Raw genomic sequence first — 15,673 nt, 5'->3', positions numbered from 1 at the left:
CATTCACCAGCACTGTGCTCTCCAACTAAAACACCCAAGGCTGCAGTCTTCCATACTGTTTAGAAAGTACCTCTTCTGTGCCAACCTCAGTGTATTAGATTTCTAAAGAAAACAAAAAAAGTAGCAGAATAACCATTTTCTCTTCTTAATAACATTAATATATACTTTAGCGATAAGCCAAAAGTTTAGAAACTTGCAATACATTTTCAAATAAAAATAGCGTTGAAAGTATGTGCATTTATATGTGCACCGCTTTGAAAATTTGTACATACTGTAAAATGTGATCCTCACTGGAAATATGCAACTAACTCTATAGGCCTTCCAATTGCCAAGCCCTTTTCATGAAAGTGCTCAGAAAAGGTACTTCCAGAACATTTTTGGTGAGCTGAGAAACCATTGGTACAGAGAGGTCCAAATTACTTTAAAAACATGGCGCGATTAAGAAACAAAACTGAGATAAGAAATTTTAAGCAAAATTACTTGGAGAGGTCAATAGATTCAAAGAAATATTAAACCAGCTATCTACTGACAGATTTTTTTTTTACTTAGTAAGTAGTACAGTTCAAAATTTTAGGGTGTAAAGAGGCAAGCCAGTTGTGGGGTTTTTCTGTTATCATGGAACATTCTGTAGAATCAACCATCTTTTGTCCAGGATCTGGGACTTTTGAGTATATCCAGATACATGGACTTAACAGTTAATTAGTACGGTTTTGCAGCAATGTACTTAAAACAGGTGTATGAAAGCATAATTTTTATCTTGTTTGGTAAACTGTTCTACAGACTCTAGCAATAAATTAAAATCCAATCAAAATACCCTTTTTCAAAACATTGTTATCAAGTTCTAGAACACAGAGTTGAGCAAAAATTAAGAGAATTTTACCAAAGAAACAATAACCCTAGTGATCTTTGATTTTTTTTGGCAAAGTGTGATCAGAAGATTAGTGGGTTAGAAGAAAGTTCTACAGAGAAAAGTACTGTCTAACAGCTAAGTCAGCCACATAGCTTCAAATCTGCTGAAAATGAAGACAACCTGCAAAATTAAAAGTGAGCTGGTCACATATGGGGAAAAGTCTACAAAGCTGTAAACTTTGAAAAAAGCTAGAAATATCTTGCTTCCTGAAGCAAATACTGTCTTACCATTGTGAGCCATGTTTAGACCCAGTCACACAAATTACTGTTAAAATAAACAAACTTCAAAGCTTCATTTTCCTCAAAGTCAAACATATTAACATTAAAGACTGGCTGGAATTATTTAGCTCTTAAATTTACGAAGACCACAAAATCTCAGAGTTATTTACATGAACAATCTAAAATTATTACCTAACTGACAAGCTGAAATGCTACATCAGTGAGATAACAGCAGAGGAACTGGCAGACATGATTTGCTTCTGGCTATCAGTGAGAGAAGCAGTGACAAAATCATGGAATTAGACCGTAGTTAAGCATTCTGGTAGTTTTTTATCTAATTATTGCATGAAAAACTGTCCAAGGATACATATCATAAACCATAATGCACTAGCAGGAAATTACTGTGGATGCTTTCAATTAATATTAGAAGTTTTGCTACACTAAAATAAGAGCAGCTGTAATTTAATTCAAAACTTAAATGACCTCAGCAATTTTTCAAGGAAGTGGTACTAATTTTTTGCTTTGTGGATGCACTGTATTGAAGCCATGAACTTGAGACCACAAGAGTGCCACATTTATTTACCTGAAAAAGCCATAAGGAGCTAACCTCTTTAGAAAACTAGGAAGACAACTATTTAAAACTAAAACTAAATAATTTTTCTTATTACCTCTTTTCCTCTTTTGCTCTCAGTTGCTCCTCTTGTCTTAGAACCTGAACCATCACAGACTCAAACATGCCTGTTGACAAACCTACTAAATTGCGAGGTGTGGAACGTCGTCTTGTAGAAATGCATGCTGTTGTTTTTTCATCCTCCTGCCCATAGCATCCTCTAGATGTTACAGCTAATGATGTTTTCTCTCTTAAATGCCTAGGAGAAAAAAGCAAGCCAATTCACAACTATGAACTTCTGTACCAGTGGCACCTCAATACCTAGCCTACCAACCATGGATCAAGCATGCTTACTCAGATAAAAGCAGTTATTTTTTCCATTTTGAGAATTCCTTTATAAAATTTTAAACCAAACACATTAATATGACCTATGTTTTCACACCAGTTAAAACTGCATATTTACCACAAGTTACCAAATATTATTTGGAGATGGAATTCTCTATCTTAGTCCACAAGTATTTGGAAAGAAAAGACTTCCACAAGACCTATAATAAGAAAGTATCCTTTTTAGCAGATACCTAAAAATAGGGGGCAGGGTGGTGGGTCTATTAGGGGAAAGGTTTGGGGATCTATTAGTTGGTTTAGGCTGGGGAAGCATACGTTAAACACCAGTTTCTTCCTATTTTAAACTCCAAAAATTGAAAGACAAAACACTACAAATTTGTCTGCAAAGTTACATTTTTTCTTACGTTGTTTCAAAAGACTCCATTAAAACTTGTATGAATTTTTCACAACCTGTGAAAACATTTGAGGGACAGAGGAGAAAAATCCAACCTCCATTCAACAGGAACCTCCATTCTAAGGTAATTTTCTGTGGCTTGTAGTATTCAGGAATTATACAACCACTATTAATTGATTCCATTGAATCACTTGAAGGGGATCATTGACCTAAACACTACTCTGTAATAACATAAGAACGACTGTTGCAAGAAGTAGCTCTTCAATTTCATTTTACAAATAAAATTATGTTAAACACTTCAAACAAATTTTTCTAATTCAAAATTGTAAAAGAACTTTGAGACTTCTAGGTTCTGTAATCCCTCATACTTAGAGGTCCTAGAAACTTTTATTAAGCTAGTGCACATAGACATAATGAAAAAATCTCTACAAATCTCTGAAGAGTTAATACAAGACAAACTCACTATATACTGAGGCAAGATTATCTTTAGACAGTTCAATATTTCCTAATATTTATCTGAAAAAGACTGTCCATTAAATGGAAGAAAGACAAAAGCAATTGAATTTATTTTTTAGTAAATACCTATATTGCTATTTGACAACACAAAATCTTCCAAGTTGTATTTGGTTATTTATCTGCCAGCTGTAACTCTATTAAGCCAGGAATTTATTCTTTTTTAAAATCAGGTTTTACTTTAGCAAACTAGGAACATTCATGCCCCACTACATTCAGCTCCTTCCTTTCTACCATCAGACTGTCCCAAAACTGCCGTTACACAGAAACAGTTTCAAATATACTGTTGCTACAGCAGCACTGAATACATTCACTCTGCTTTCAGGTGACTTCTGCACCACTTTCCTGAAGTGTCCTTCCTACACGAACAACGTTCTTATCAGCTCGCAGTTCACAATGTATGTCACTAGCAAACATAATGCTGATGGACACACAGAGCTTTACATATTTCCCAACACTGTTCCTTCTTTACCTTCATCCTTCACCAAAAACACCTCTTGGTTTTTTTAACATCCAGAATACTATGTTATTCAGAAGACCAGTGGGCTTTTCACTGTAAGAGGCCACCATGGTTTTCTGATAATGACTAAACTATGACCAGTTCAAGAGAAAGCATGTACTTCAGTTGTGATTAAAATTGCGCTTTCTACCATATATCTCGAGAGCTGTCTGTGTTTTAGCTGCTTTGGCTGAAAAGAAAGCAGTCCCTGCCCGGGACTTACATTTCAACTTACCGCGATTTCCATTTTGCCATTTAAGACTATACTATGGCAAGCATTGTCTCTCATTTTATGATTATGATTACCATTTCAAAGCAGGTAACTTCGGCTTAGTATTTTATTCCTACGTATTTTAAGGGCGGTAAAAATTTCACAGATTGTAAAAATAACAATTTCAAATTATTGCTAAATATTGCTAAATATTCATACAGAGTTTACGCAGTTTTGCGACAAAATAAAATAAAGAAAGAAGCATTTGACATCTTGACAAGTGTTCCTCCATGCTCACAAAAGGCTTCTTTCAGAAGGAAAATCTTAGTCAGGAAATGCTGTGCTCTATTTGGCATTTTGAGGTTTGGAATTCCAAAGCATTTTGAATTAAGATTTGAATAGTTCCCAGCAGGAAACGTTAATCTTCATCAAAGTACTGAAAGTTCCAGGGTTCTTTCTGTTGGGCGGTTTTGTTCGACGCTTGTTTTCCTTTAACGGAATTTAAAGAAACACACCCTCCTGTTCTACTTTATGTAAAGAACACGCTGCACGGCCCCTATAGTTTCCTACACCTACCGGGATAGCAGCGCCAACTTCTGTTCCAGCATCATCTCCAGCTTCTGGGCCTGTTTGGAGAGCCAGTGATCCACACCGTGCAGCCGATAGCAAGTCTCCAGCATCAGCCGGAAGTCACACACGAAGTCTGCTATCCCTGTGTACTGCCCACTGGAAAATTTCTCTTCCATTTTCAATAGCCATATTCCAGCGGGCATCTGCTGCAAGGACTGGCTGCTCTTACGGCCCAAGAGGGAGCCAGAGCCTTCTTCCCCCAAAAATGCCTGATCCGCGAGGGGCTTCAGGAACGGCGCCGTCAGAGGCCGGTACTTCTCCAGCAGGAACTCGCGCAGGATGCGGTACCCCTGCTGCAGCTCGGGATTCAGGCTCTGCTGCAGGGCAGTGTTCCCTCCCTCATCATCTGCCTCCTTCTCAGGCTCCTCCATCCCACTCTGAGGGGCCGAGGGCCGATCCGCCGGGAGGTCTCCGTCGGATTCCATGTCTCCCGCCCCAGGCTCGTTTTCCGGCACCTGCCGGGGACCGCGGCGCTGCGCCTCGCTCGGCCGCCGCATCCGCACCGGGCTCACCTGCGCACACAGACACCGCTCAGTGCCCCGCCGGTCCGGGGGGCGGGACGCGGCCGCCGGGGGAGAGGCACCGGCTGGGCTAGCGCGCGGCCCCGCCCGCCCGGGGACAGCGCCCTCGCCCTCGGGGCCCGCCCCCTTCTCCCCCCCCCGCCGCCGGCAGCACCGGCGCATCCCGCCCCCCGCGTGCGCCGTTCTCGCCGGGCTGGCCGGGACCTCCCTCCGCGCCGCGCGCGCGCTCCCGACGGGCAGGCGGCGCGTGCCGGCCCCGCGCGGCGTCCGTCGGGTAACGGGCGGCGCGCGCGGCAGCGCGAGCAAAGGGGAGGGTGGGGGCACGGGTACCCCCCCCCCCCGACGGGGAAAGGACGCGGACCGTCTCACCCCAGCGCGCATGCGCGCGCCCGGCCGGTGGCGGTACGCCTGCGGTGGTGGCGGGCGCCGGGTGGGATGTGACGTCATCAGAGGGCGCCCACTCAGAGCCGGCGGCGCGACTCAGGGGCGGCCGCTGCTGCGCGCGGGGCTGGGCGGGGCCTCGCGGCGGCGGCGGAGCCTCGCAACGAACACCCTCGGGGGGGCGGGGGCGGAGCCTCGCAGCGAACACCCTCGGGGGGGCGGGGGCGGAGCCTCGCAGCGAACCCCTCAGGGGCGGGGCGGGAGCGGAGCCTCGCAGCGAACCCCTCAGGGGCGGGGCGGGGCTGCTCCTGGCGCCTCCCCGCGGCGCGGGCGGCACCGGTGGCGCGCCCGGGCCCCGCAGAGTGCTGCTGCTGTGCTGCGGCGGCTGAGAGAAAACTGCCACCTAACGGGTCTCCCGTCAGAGGTGTGCCACAAGTGTTCAGCCGCCGAAGCGAGGCAGCAGCTCACAAAAGCACTCAGTTCTACACTCGGTTCTGCCCGACTTGCCTTAGGAGCTGTTGCGTTGTGAGGGGAGGCTGCTACTAACGACGCTGTCCTAGCCTGGGGTGCACTTGTAGTGCTCTCACGTGTGCCCTCACGTTTCCTGCAGTCCTGCTCACCCCTGTAAGAGATCCTAAGGGACCCCAGGGAGCCCCACAGTTGTAATGGTTTGCACAGCACTGCAAAGCACTTGGAGACACACCTCTGTGCGTGTCTTTGGTTTTGTCCTCTTCACATTCCGGACTGTATGAAAAGCTGTGGGCACCCTGCTGATGGGAATAGAGGGGAAGAGAATGAATGTAAGGGAGCAGGACTCTACTTCTCTACTTCTGCCTCTACTTCTGTAATGGCATTCTTGTTCTTCAGAAATCACTCCAGAGACAGACGTTGCTCATAATGGTGTTCCCTTAATAGGAATAAATGCCTCCACACTGCATGAAGGTGGATTGCTTGGAAGGATCATTGTGCGTTAAGACTGTAGTGATCCATGCAATAGCTAACCCAAGTGTAGCAACATACAGGATGGCCTTCAGGTCTGTGTTCTGCTGTGTGTATGGCATGCCTACAGGATAAAATCAAGCAGTACTCTGTTAGAGAGCCATGGGCAGCTCCCACACTGTAGTGGCATCTCTATAACTTGCCTCTATCTAAAACTGCAGCCAGAAATCCTTATGCAAACATTCTCTCTGACAGTAGAAAGGATTAATAAAGTTGGGATTTTTAAAGGAAATCCTCTTATACCTTGAATGACCATCATGGGATAGCCTTTCCACAGACAGAGTCTTCATGATGCACCCTCATTACAGATCCATTTGGTGCTGTGCTGCTTATGGTTTGTGGAATCTGAAATGCTGTAAGATAACCGTTCTCACTTTCCTTATAATGTTAACTCTAAGAAATTGCATTTGAAATGATACTTCGCAGAGTCTGAATCCCTTTCTTGTACTGGGACCATAAGGACCAATATGTCCTGTTGCAAAACAGAAGGAATGCTGTGTTGCATTTTCTTTAATAACTGATCTCAGGAATAGTGTTCTTCTTGTCTAAGTCCCACTCCAAGCTGAAAGTCTGAGCGGCAAGTGGTGGAAGGATTCCAGCAACATGTGTGGAGGTTAAATCAACTGTACGAAAAACATAACTGAGGAAAGCAACCATTCAAGTAACAGTGGGAATTTCTAGTGTAAATTAAATAAAACTAGATGAGGCTGCAGCTCTTTTAGAAGTTTTGTGCTTGTTGGATATCTGGCTTGTAGCACTCATGTCCTGGCTCATTTATACTCTCTGCAACAATACCCAGTAACTTAATAGACATTTTTGCTTCTTGCTATATATGTGGCCTTGCTTTAAGAATATAAGAACTTGTAGTCATAATTCTGCATAAAATTCATAGGCTGAGTAGCCACAAAATGTGTTCAGAGATTTTGGTGTGATAACATCTCAGCTATATTCAGATCTCCTGTCAAAAATTGAAATTTATGGTGATGAAAGAAATTAAGATATTGAGTCAACACTCTGAAATTAAATTTCAGTGAAGAATGGCCCGCATATGACAAAACAAGATAATATCCTTTATTGGGAGCTCTGACTTGTATCACCAAAGTATTTGAAAGAGGATATTTTTCCTAGGTATGCAATCAAAGTAGGCTAAAAATAATTTTTAAAAAAGGATTAGAGTGCAAAACATCATTGTATCAATCTATAAGAACTTTTTTGTATTTTCTTATGTAATAAGAAAAATACATTTTATTCAAGAAGTTCTGTGATAGATTATCTATGTACTTCCCAAGCCTTGCCACACGAGTGCACTGTTGAATAAATGCCATGTGTGATTCCTGCCTTAAATCTGAGGTAACCAATGTACCAGGGTAGAACTGCTGACACAGAAGCAAACATTTTGGAAGACTTGTAATAATGGAGTTTCGTTTTATATACTCAGTGTTAATAGGAGCTATGACTCACATATCATTAAAAAAAAAAAAAACAAAAAAGCAACCAAAACCAAAAAACAACCAAAAAGCCAAAAAACAAAAAGACAAAAAACAAACAAACAAACAAAAAAAAAACCCAAAACCCCTCCCAACCCCCCCAACAATTTAAAAAAACTCAAAAGTTTTCAAAGAATAAATAGAGCTGATAAATATTCTTACAGTTTCTGTCCATACATCTGAATTGGATATACAATTTTTGCAAAATGGTGTGATAGAGATTTGCATGCATTTTAATCATGTAAGTTTGGATATGCATGATAATTTCAAAGAATATTACACCAAGTGAGCACCTCTGCCTTGATATTATCACAAAGACAGCAAGAAATTTTGTCATTATAATATTACCCACAGTGTCTTAGGTGTGTACAGAACAGTGCAAATGTCAAGTGGATAAGCATACACCATGAGAAAGAAATGTGAGATATGCTTGGGAAAGAGTAATCTTCCACATACAGTTCGCAAAGGATAGGATGATCTAGCAAAGGAAAAGAGACAACTGTCAGAGATGACCAGTATCCTTCACGTCTGATGTAAATTTTGAGTGACAGAGCATCAGCATGTCATGGAGGTCACATTCAGGGGATGTAAAGTAAAGAGAGTATCACAGCCTGACCATGAAAACATCCATGACTTCTACAGAGACACAATGATGATGTAAATAATTAGTCTCTTCCTAAACTTTGATTTGAGTATAAGTTTTTATCATATGCCCTAACCAGATACTTTGTCTTTACATTTGCTTTCAATCTGAAATCAGTGTTATCAAACTACAAAGAAGTTACAAATACTGTATAGACTAAGATGATGAATAGCTAAGCAAACCTCAGCTAGTTTAAATCCCTGAGTTACTTGTGGCCATTTTTAACACTTACCAAAATTTTATATGTGCATTTTCAGAGATTTATGTACAACTCTCAAAAAATGTGTAAAATATATACAAAAAGAATATTTTAGTCTAAAGTTCTTAAATCCAAAGGCCCTCTAGTAGTTTTCTATCTTATAGACAAGAGATCTATAGCATTTTTGTAAAAGATATTACCTCAAAGAATTGTTTAGACTGGCAGAATTATAATGTTAATGTTAGGGCACTGAAGGGTTGTTTTCTAACAGGTCAGAGCTGCCTGTGACAGGATGTAGAATGAAAAAAGAAGGATAGTTTCTGTAGTAGCAGGACAGAATGCTAGAATACTTAGGAAGATAAGTAAAATTGACTGAAGGCCTGAATTCTTGTACCTTGAAATCACATTCCCTGCTTCAGGAGTAGTAAAGGGGGATTAAAAAGTACCTTCCACCTTCAACTTTAGGTTACACTTCACAAGTCAGAAAAAAAATCTTTTTTTTATATAATACACATTCACTCAGTGTATAATTTACTTCTTCTTCTAGCAGTGTCATAAATAGTGACTGAGTGGCTCCCATTTTCCTTCATTCTGCTTCTTCTATTTCATACATTAAAGCCAGGGGTACAAAGTGCAGGTTTCTGCTCCTGATGACCTCCATGGTGACATAGAATATAGCCCACATTAAGGGTCCTTGAACTCTTCTGTGAGGAGAGTGGATTAACATTGCTACTGGAGCCATTCAAACTGCATGCTCAAGTAGCTACATGTTCCTTCTGCTGACATAAAGTAATGGTAAATAAAATGAACACCAAATTCCAGAAAACGCTAACAATGTCCTTTCCGTTTGCAGGTCTGCCACCTGAAGTTTCCTTTTATGAGATGCACAAAATTCTTGGCAAAGAAACAGGGGGTATGAAGTGTGAAGAAAATAATCAATCTCTGAAATGTTTCAGCTGAGTTATTCTGCTGATCTTTTTCATCGTCTCTCATGTTCCACCACCTTTAATTGCATCTTTCTCCCTTTTAGGGATATGGTGCTACTTTCTAGCACCAGAGATACCATCATTGACAATTAGAATACAAACAGACAGAAAACAATTAAACTGTCTTTGAATTCTGCACTTTAGAGACTTTCCTCCTTTTTTGAGTCCTCAGAGCTGTAAGCTGTTTTGCATTCAAGCTTCTGCACCATGTAGTACTGAAAAAGTACAGTTCTGCTTAAAATAAGTAATTCTTAGCAACTTCAAGAAGAATTAAAATTTTATGATGTGTTACAATGCATAAAAAATCCATTCTCCAACAAAGACCATGACTAAGTATTTTTTAAATTAACATAAAATGATATGATCCAAATTTCTGTCACAATGTCTTTTTAGAATTAGAGAAAGAATAAAGCAATTGAGCACATTCAAATGGTTCTTTCTTGATTCTAGATGGCATGAGAACTGTATGGAGATGAATGCTGTAGGATGCCCAGCATCCACTAATGCCTAACACAGATGGCTGCTGCAGGAAGTGGCACAGCAGGATCAACATGATTTCCTGCCCAACCATGCCAGATGACCAGCAGAGACCCTCCTTTAAAGGGCACAGGTTGAGAGCTGGAAATGTGACAAGGGAATGATTCTCCCAGATAATCAAGTAGGGTAAAACATCTAATCTCTCGGTTCAGTAATAAACTCCAGAGTTCAGATCCCTTGTTGTTTGCCATTTACACCTGACGTCTGGACATCCAGTATGTAGAGGCTGATAACTAGGTCCTTAGCCAAGCTGGAAGAATAACTGATGTGATCAGGCAGCAGTATTTCATTTAGCAATGCTTGTCAGTCGCCTGCTGCTCAGCTGCTGATGTTCACAGAACTTTAAAAATGTGTATTTTTTTCATCTAGGCTTCCTCCTTCCACACTCTTGCCAAACTTAGTCAAAATTATCCAGCAGATTAAAAAGTGGCTGGAGAGGACAGACAGACAACACAACTACATATGCCTCAGAAATATGCCTAGTCCCTTAGAAAACTAGTAGCAGGAATTTAGTAATCTCCAACACTGTTTATTTTCACTCTGCTCTCTGTAATTGTGCAACACAGGAAAGGCAAAAAAATGCTTCATACAGACCTAATATTTATTTATGTGAAAGGTTTTGCAATTATACTTTATTGTGTCTAATTGCGTACCTGAGGCTTTTTAAAAATTCTTGTGGTATTATAGGAATGGCAATTATTTCCTCTTCCCAATGCTGGAGAGTGGAGATAAAATACACAGATGTAATTTTCATATCTAAGAGAGGTTTTGAGAATGATTAGTGCAGAGATTAAAATGCACAGAGAGCCAATGTTTGGATGACTTAAACATTTGTTCCATTCACTGCCCATTCAGTTCTTCTATAAAAATTAACTGTAAAGACTGTCTTATACAGTATCAGAGAAGATAAATCAGGGCAAGGGCTAAACTGTAGTCACACAGATATGAACATCCACTTCTGACAGGGGAAAAGAGAACTCCTCCAAATATGTTCATGACATCAACAATTCTAGAGTATGTGTTGTATGTCACGGTTCCTGGTGGATGGTGTGAAAGAATCTGTGGCAACGCATAGTCACCTTACATATAGACACACCTTGCACATACAGCACACCTCAAGACAACTCTTATATGCTATTGTCCATCAATGAGGAATATTGGAAAGACTGGGCAATATCCGAAAAGCATAAATTAAAAGGATTGTCTGTACAAACACCGACTCTTGTTCTGAAGTGTTGTTGCAAAAGTTACAGGAATCTATCAGCAGAATTTGATTAAAATGTAACAGTCTTTTGTCTCATTCAGCCACATCTCTTCTACATATCTGGTTTTATTATACATTCAAAGAGAAAATATAATTGTTTCAAAATAAGAGATTTATAAAAGTCAAAGTAATTAGTTAATCAATAAAACCCCATAATATTTTCTTAATTTTTATTTCACAGAATCACAGTATAGTGGATGTTGAAACAGATCTCTGTGTGTCTGTTGCCTCCATGCCTCCATGCTCAAAGTGGGGGAAAACAGAACTGCTTTCTCAGGGTCTCATTCAGTTGGGTTTTCAGTACCTTCAAGGATGGAGGCTCCACAAAATATTTGCATGCAATAAAGACAAACCACTGTAATCCAAGAAGATATTCTGACAGCCCCTATATTTTCTTCTATTTGCTGGCTTACAGCACCTCAGGGTGTTAGAATTATAGACCATCCTGAGTTGGATGGGACCCACAGGGATCATTCAGTCCAACTCCTGGCTCTAGTCATACCAAGACCCACATCATGTGCCTGAGAGCATTGTCCAAAAGCTTCTTGAGTTCTGTCAGGCTGATGCTGTGACCACATTCCTGAGGAGCCTTGTCCAATACCCAACCCCTTCACCCCTCTGGGTGAAGAACCTTTTCCTGATATCCAGCCTAAACTTCCCCTGACACAACTTCAGGCCATTCCCTTGGATCTTGTTACTGGTCCTGTCGTAGTGAAGAGATCAGTGCCCGTCCCTCATCTTCCCCTTGTGAGGAAGTTGTAACTGCAATGAGGTTCTCTCCTCAGTCTCCTTCAGACTGGGAAGAACAAGTGACCTCAGCCAAGTGACCTCAGCCACTCCCTGAAGGTCTTCAATATATTACTGTCCAGTGGACACCTTTTGCTGAATGCCTTTTGTGGTCCTGTGTGCTCCCTAGCAGGTGATGAGAGGACATCTTTTGCCATCTCGAGTTCAAGAGGCATCATCCTTCTCTTATTCCAAGAAATACCAAAAATAATTAACCCTTAATGAGTAAAAAACATTTACAGTAACATTTGGTATAAGAACTCTAGACTTAGAGAAATGTTAAAAAATAGTAATTTAGCACTGAGCAGAAATAGTTTTCATTTATACACATCACTTTTCCCTTTTGTGTGTATCTTTTTAAGAACAAACTTCCAAAAAAGTGTAGATTTTTCAGCAGTGGTCATCATAGACCTTACTATGTCATAAGTCTTCTGCTGTAAACAGAAACACATGAAGGTTTAAATAAGTCCCCACTCTTTTCAATAGTAGAGGTCTCCACTGCACATAAAACAGAATTATTTAATGACAGTTTGGAAGTACTGGGAGCAATAGATAGGCTACAGTAGGCTCTGTTTAGTCATATAAATGTCTTTAGCATGCCATGTTAACAGGATGTGAAGCAAGATTAAGTTGGAAGTCAAATGCTTATTCTACAATGTTCTTAAAATATTCTAAAAACCCAACAGTTTCCAAGAAAATGCATTAATAAATTACCATGTCAGTTTTGTTCAGTTAGAAAATATATTACTGCTAACTATATTTGGGTTGGTTTTTTATACCTTTAGGGGAGAAAGACCTCAGTGTGAAGAAAAACAAGAACTTCTCATTCAAATGTTAATATATATTCTGGACTTTAGAATAGAAACCCTGTACTCTGAACTAGAGCAACTTTTTTTGAGCTGACATCTCCATCCTATCTCATACAATCTATTTTAATGTTTTCAATCGCCTTCACTGAAAATGTTTAGAAAAGGCTTTCTTCACACTATTACTACTTGCAATTGATCTTTTCCCCAGAAAATCTGTCTATGCCCTGGAGTACAAATTATACATATCTGATCATTTTGTGTAGTACAGTCTATTGGCTATGTTCCAGGTGTTTTTCCAGCCCGAGAGGTTTTGAATTAGATCTCCTGCAAATTTTTGGCAAATTAAATGGCTGATAAAATAGCTAGTATTTACCGTATGCTCAAAATTATTCATGCAGTGGCATGTGGTAACAGGAAACTTTTCTTTCTTCTCTTTTCTGCAAATATTTACTTTTTGCAGATGAATTTCTAAAGCCAAAAAACACAAACCAGTTGTAGGCAGCTGTTTTTCTCGCTACTTCCATGCCAATAGTTACACATAAAATATTTTTTCAATAACTTCATTGATATTTTTCTCTCTATCACTGTTTTCTAGAGGTTGTTACCTTTCAAGATAATTTAATATGACATATTAATTTGAATTAGAAGATAATTTTGAAAGCCTGTCCTGTAATGGACTGAACCTAATGTTGCAACTGTAGGCATAGAGTTATTAAGGGGGGTCTGTAATCAATGAAAATCGTTAACTCTAATGGTGGAGCTTGGAGAATAAAGGCAAGCAAGCAAGCAAAGAAAGAAAGAGAGAAAGAAAGTGGGAGTTTGAGCAAGAGAAAGGGAGACATAGGTGCCAGGAAGTAGGAGCGGGGCAGGCAATGTTGGAAACAGACAGAGAATGGAAAATTCTTCTCAGTGGCCAACCTAGAAGAGAAGTGTGCAGAGTTACCCAGATGAGTGTCCTCCTCTGTTTCACTTCTAACATGGTAACTTGATAGTTTTCATCAGGATCTGCACAAAATCATCATTAGGTTTTTCTACTATTGGTGCTGTTATTGCTGATGGGACCAATAAAACAAAAAAGTTTAAAAGAAACTGTAAAGGTTAAGATGGAAGGTCAGCTTGACTCAGTATAGCATCTGAACAACTGTATTAAAACAAATAAAAATGTTTTTGCCACATAATCAATTTTTCATTGCATTTCTTCTTATTGTGGTTTAATCTGGAAGGTAACCTAACAGCTGTGGGCCCACTTTCCACCACCACCCTTCCCTGTTTCCCCTCCAGCTTATTGTGCCCCAGATTCCTCACAGCTGTGGCAGTGGGAAGACCTGCAAATTCCTCCAGTTTGTGTCAACACTGCTTAGTAAAATCTAAAACATCAGTATGTCATCAACATTATTCTTATCCTCAATCTGTCACTCAGTCCTATACTGACTAGGGCAAAAATTAACTCTGTCCCCAATAAAACCAGAGCAATATCCACCCTTTATTCTGTATCATTTATGTCATGCCCAGGTTCCACTCTTCCCAATGCATCCTTCCCTGTCTTTTGATACATACACAGAGATACCTTTCCCTTAGTCTATGGGTCATCCCTCTAAAATGGAGTAAAATTAATCCATAGCTTCGGGCTTCGTCTCTTGTAGTAGACCTTCAGAGCTGGAGAGATGGTGCATGGTATTGGATAATGTCCATGATAAGTCCATCCCCCATTCAAAAACCCATTTGTACATTGCATCTCTTCTTCGAAGGCCCAATGTGTCAATGTGTCATAGGCCCACTGAGCTACCCATCTTCCCAGCTACCTTGTGATGACCCTGCTTGGAGCAGTCTGCTTCCTGATCCCTCTTAGAGGCAGCTGCTTTATTCCTTATTAAATGTGTCCACTTCTGTCGCTGTTGAGACAGTCACAACACACAGAAGAACACTATACAATTTCAAAAGGCGTCTCTCTTTATTATAACATCATGCTGTCCTTTATATATTCCCAACAAAGTTATACTTCTTCATTGGTTACAATAAATCAACACATTGTTACAGAGCAGTCTACACCACTGTTTCCAACTAACATTCAACTGCAGGTTTCTTTTGTTTATCTTCCTCTTCTTAGTTTCCATGTCAACAACCTTGGCAGAATTCCTTTCAGGGGTAAACACAACTCTTACCAGCTTCTTCTAGCTCACTCTTCCTAGCTCACAGACCAGCTGTCAGCCACTTCCACACACTTCTTCTTCCAGTATTTCTCCTTGCATACAATCTCAGATAAGACCGGCACAGTTTGGTTTTCTGTTTCAGCCTTGGACTCTGTCACTTTGCTTCTAGTTCCAGAGACCTTCCCTCCTGCAGCAGGCACTGAACTCTGCTGAACAGATCTCAGTCAGCCTGGACCAGGCCCCAGCACATTGCAGTGATTTGTGTCTCTCTGGAATTATCAGGTGACAGCTCATCTTGCCCAAATATTTTAATAAATTTTTTGCATTCCTCACTTTTTTAGAGGTGAAGTCTTAAAACACTGTGAGATGCCCACTGCCCTAAGCACTTGCTCATCCTATCCCACACTCCTTGCCACTCATAACTATCCAGCCTTAGGGCAGACCTGTGGGTGATGTTCTTACCTAGTTGTATAACCTTACACAAGATCTGAGACATATTCATGTGTCATAGCAATGCAAAGGTGCTGGTTTGGACACCCTGGGGATACTTTCCAAGAGGTAATGTAACTCACCTGGAGGAG

The 15,673-nt window shown here is 40.7% G+C and overlaps 1 protein-coding gene across 3 annotated transcripts in view; it reads right to left on the bottom strand.

The window, feature by feature from the left end:
* BRD10 (bromodomain containing 10) overlaps nucleotides 1-5,287 on the bottom strand; it is a 49,084-nt gene extending 43,797 nt beyond the window's left edge. Inside the window, exons 1-3 of one of the 3 annotated variants that reach the window (XM_077172058.1) lie at nucleotides 5,221-5,287; nucleotides 4,277-4,842; nucleotides 1,797-1,997 (exon numbers count right to left, since the gene is read on the bottom strand). In XM_077172058.1, the coding sequence (XP_077028173.1) occupies nucleotides 1,797-1,997; nucleotides 4,277-4,842; nucleotides 5,221-5,232 (779 nt within the window). In that variant the 5' untranslated portion in view covers nucleotides 5,233-5,287. The other 2 variants (XM_077172057.1, XM_054651910.2) reach the window with 2 other exon arrangements.
* Between the last annotated feature and the right edge of the window lie 10,386 nt (nucleotides 5,288-15,673).

This window comes from Agelaius phoeniceus, chromosome Z, assembly GCF_051311805.1.
Source record: "Agelaius phoeniceus isolate bAgePho1 chromosome Z, bAgePho1.hap1, whole genome shotgun sequence".
NCBI lineage: Eukaryota > Metazoa > Chordata > Aves > Passeriformes > Icteridae > Agelaius > Agelaius phoeniceus.
This window is presented reverse-complemented; position numbering and strand designations above follow the sequence as displayed.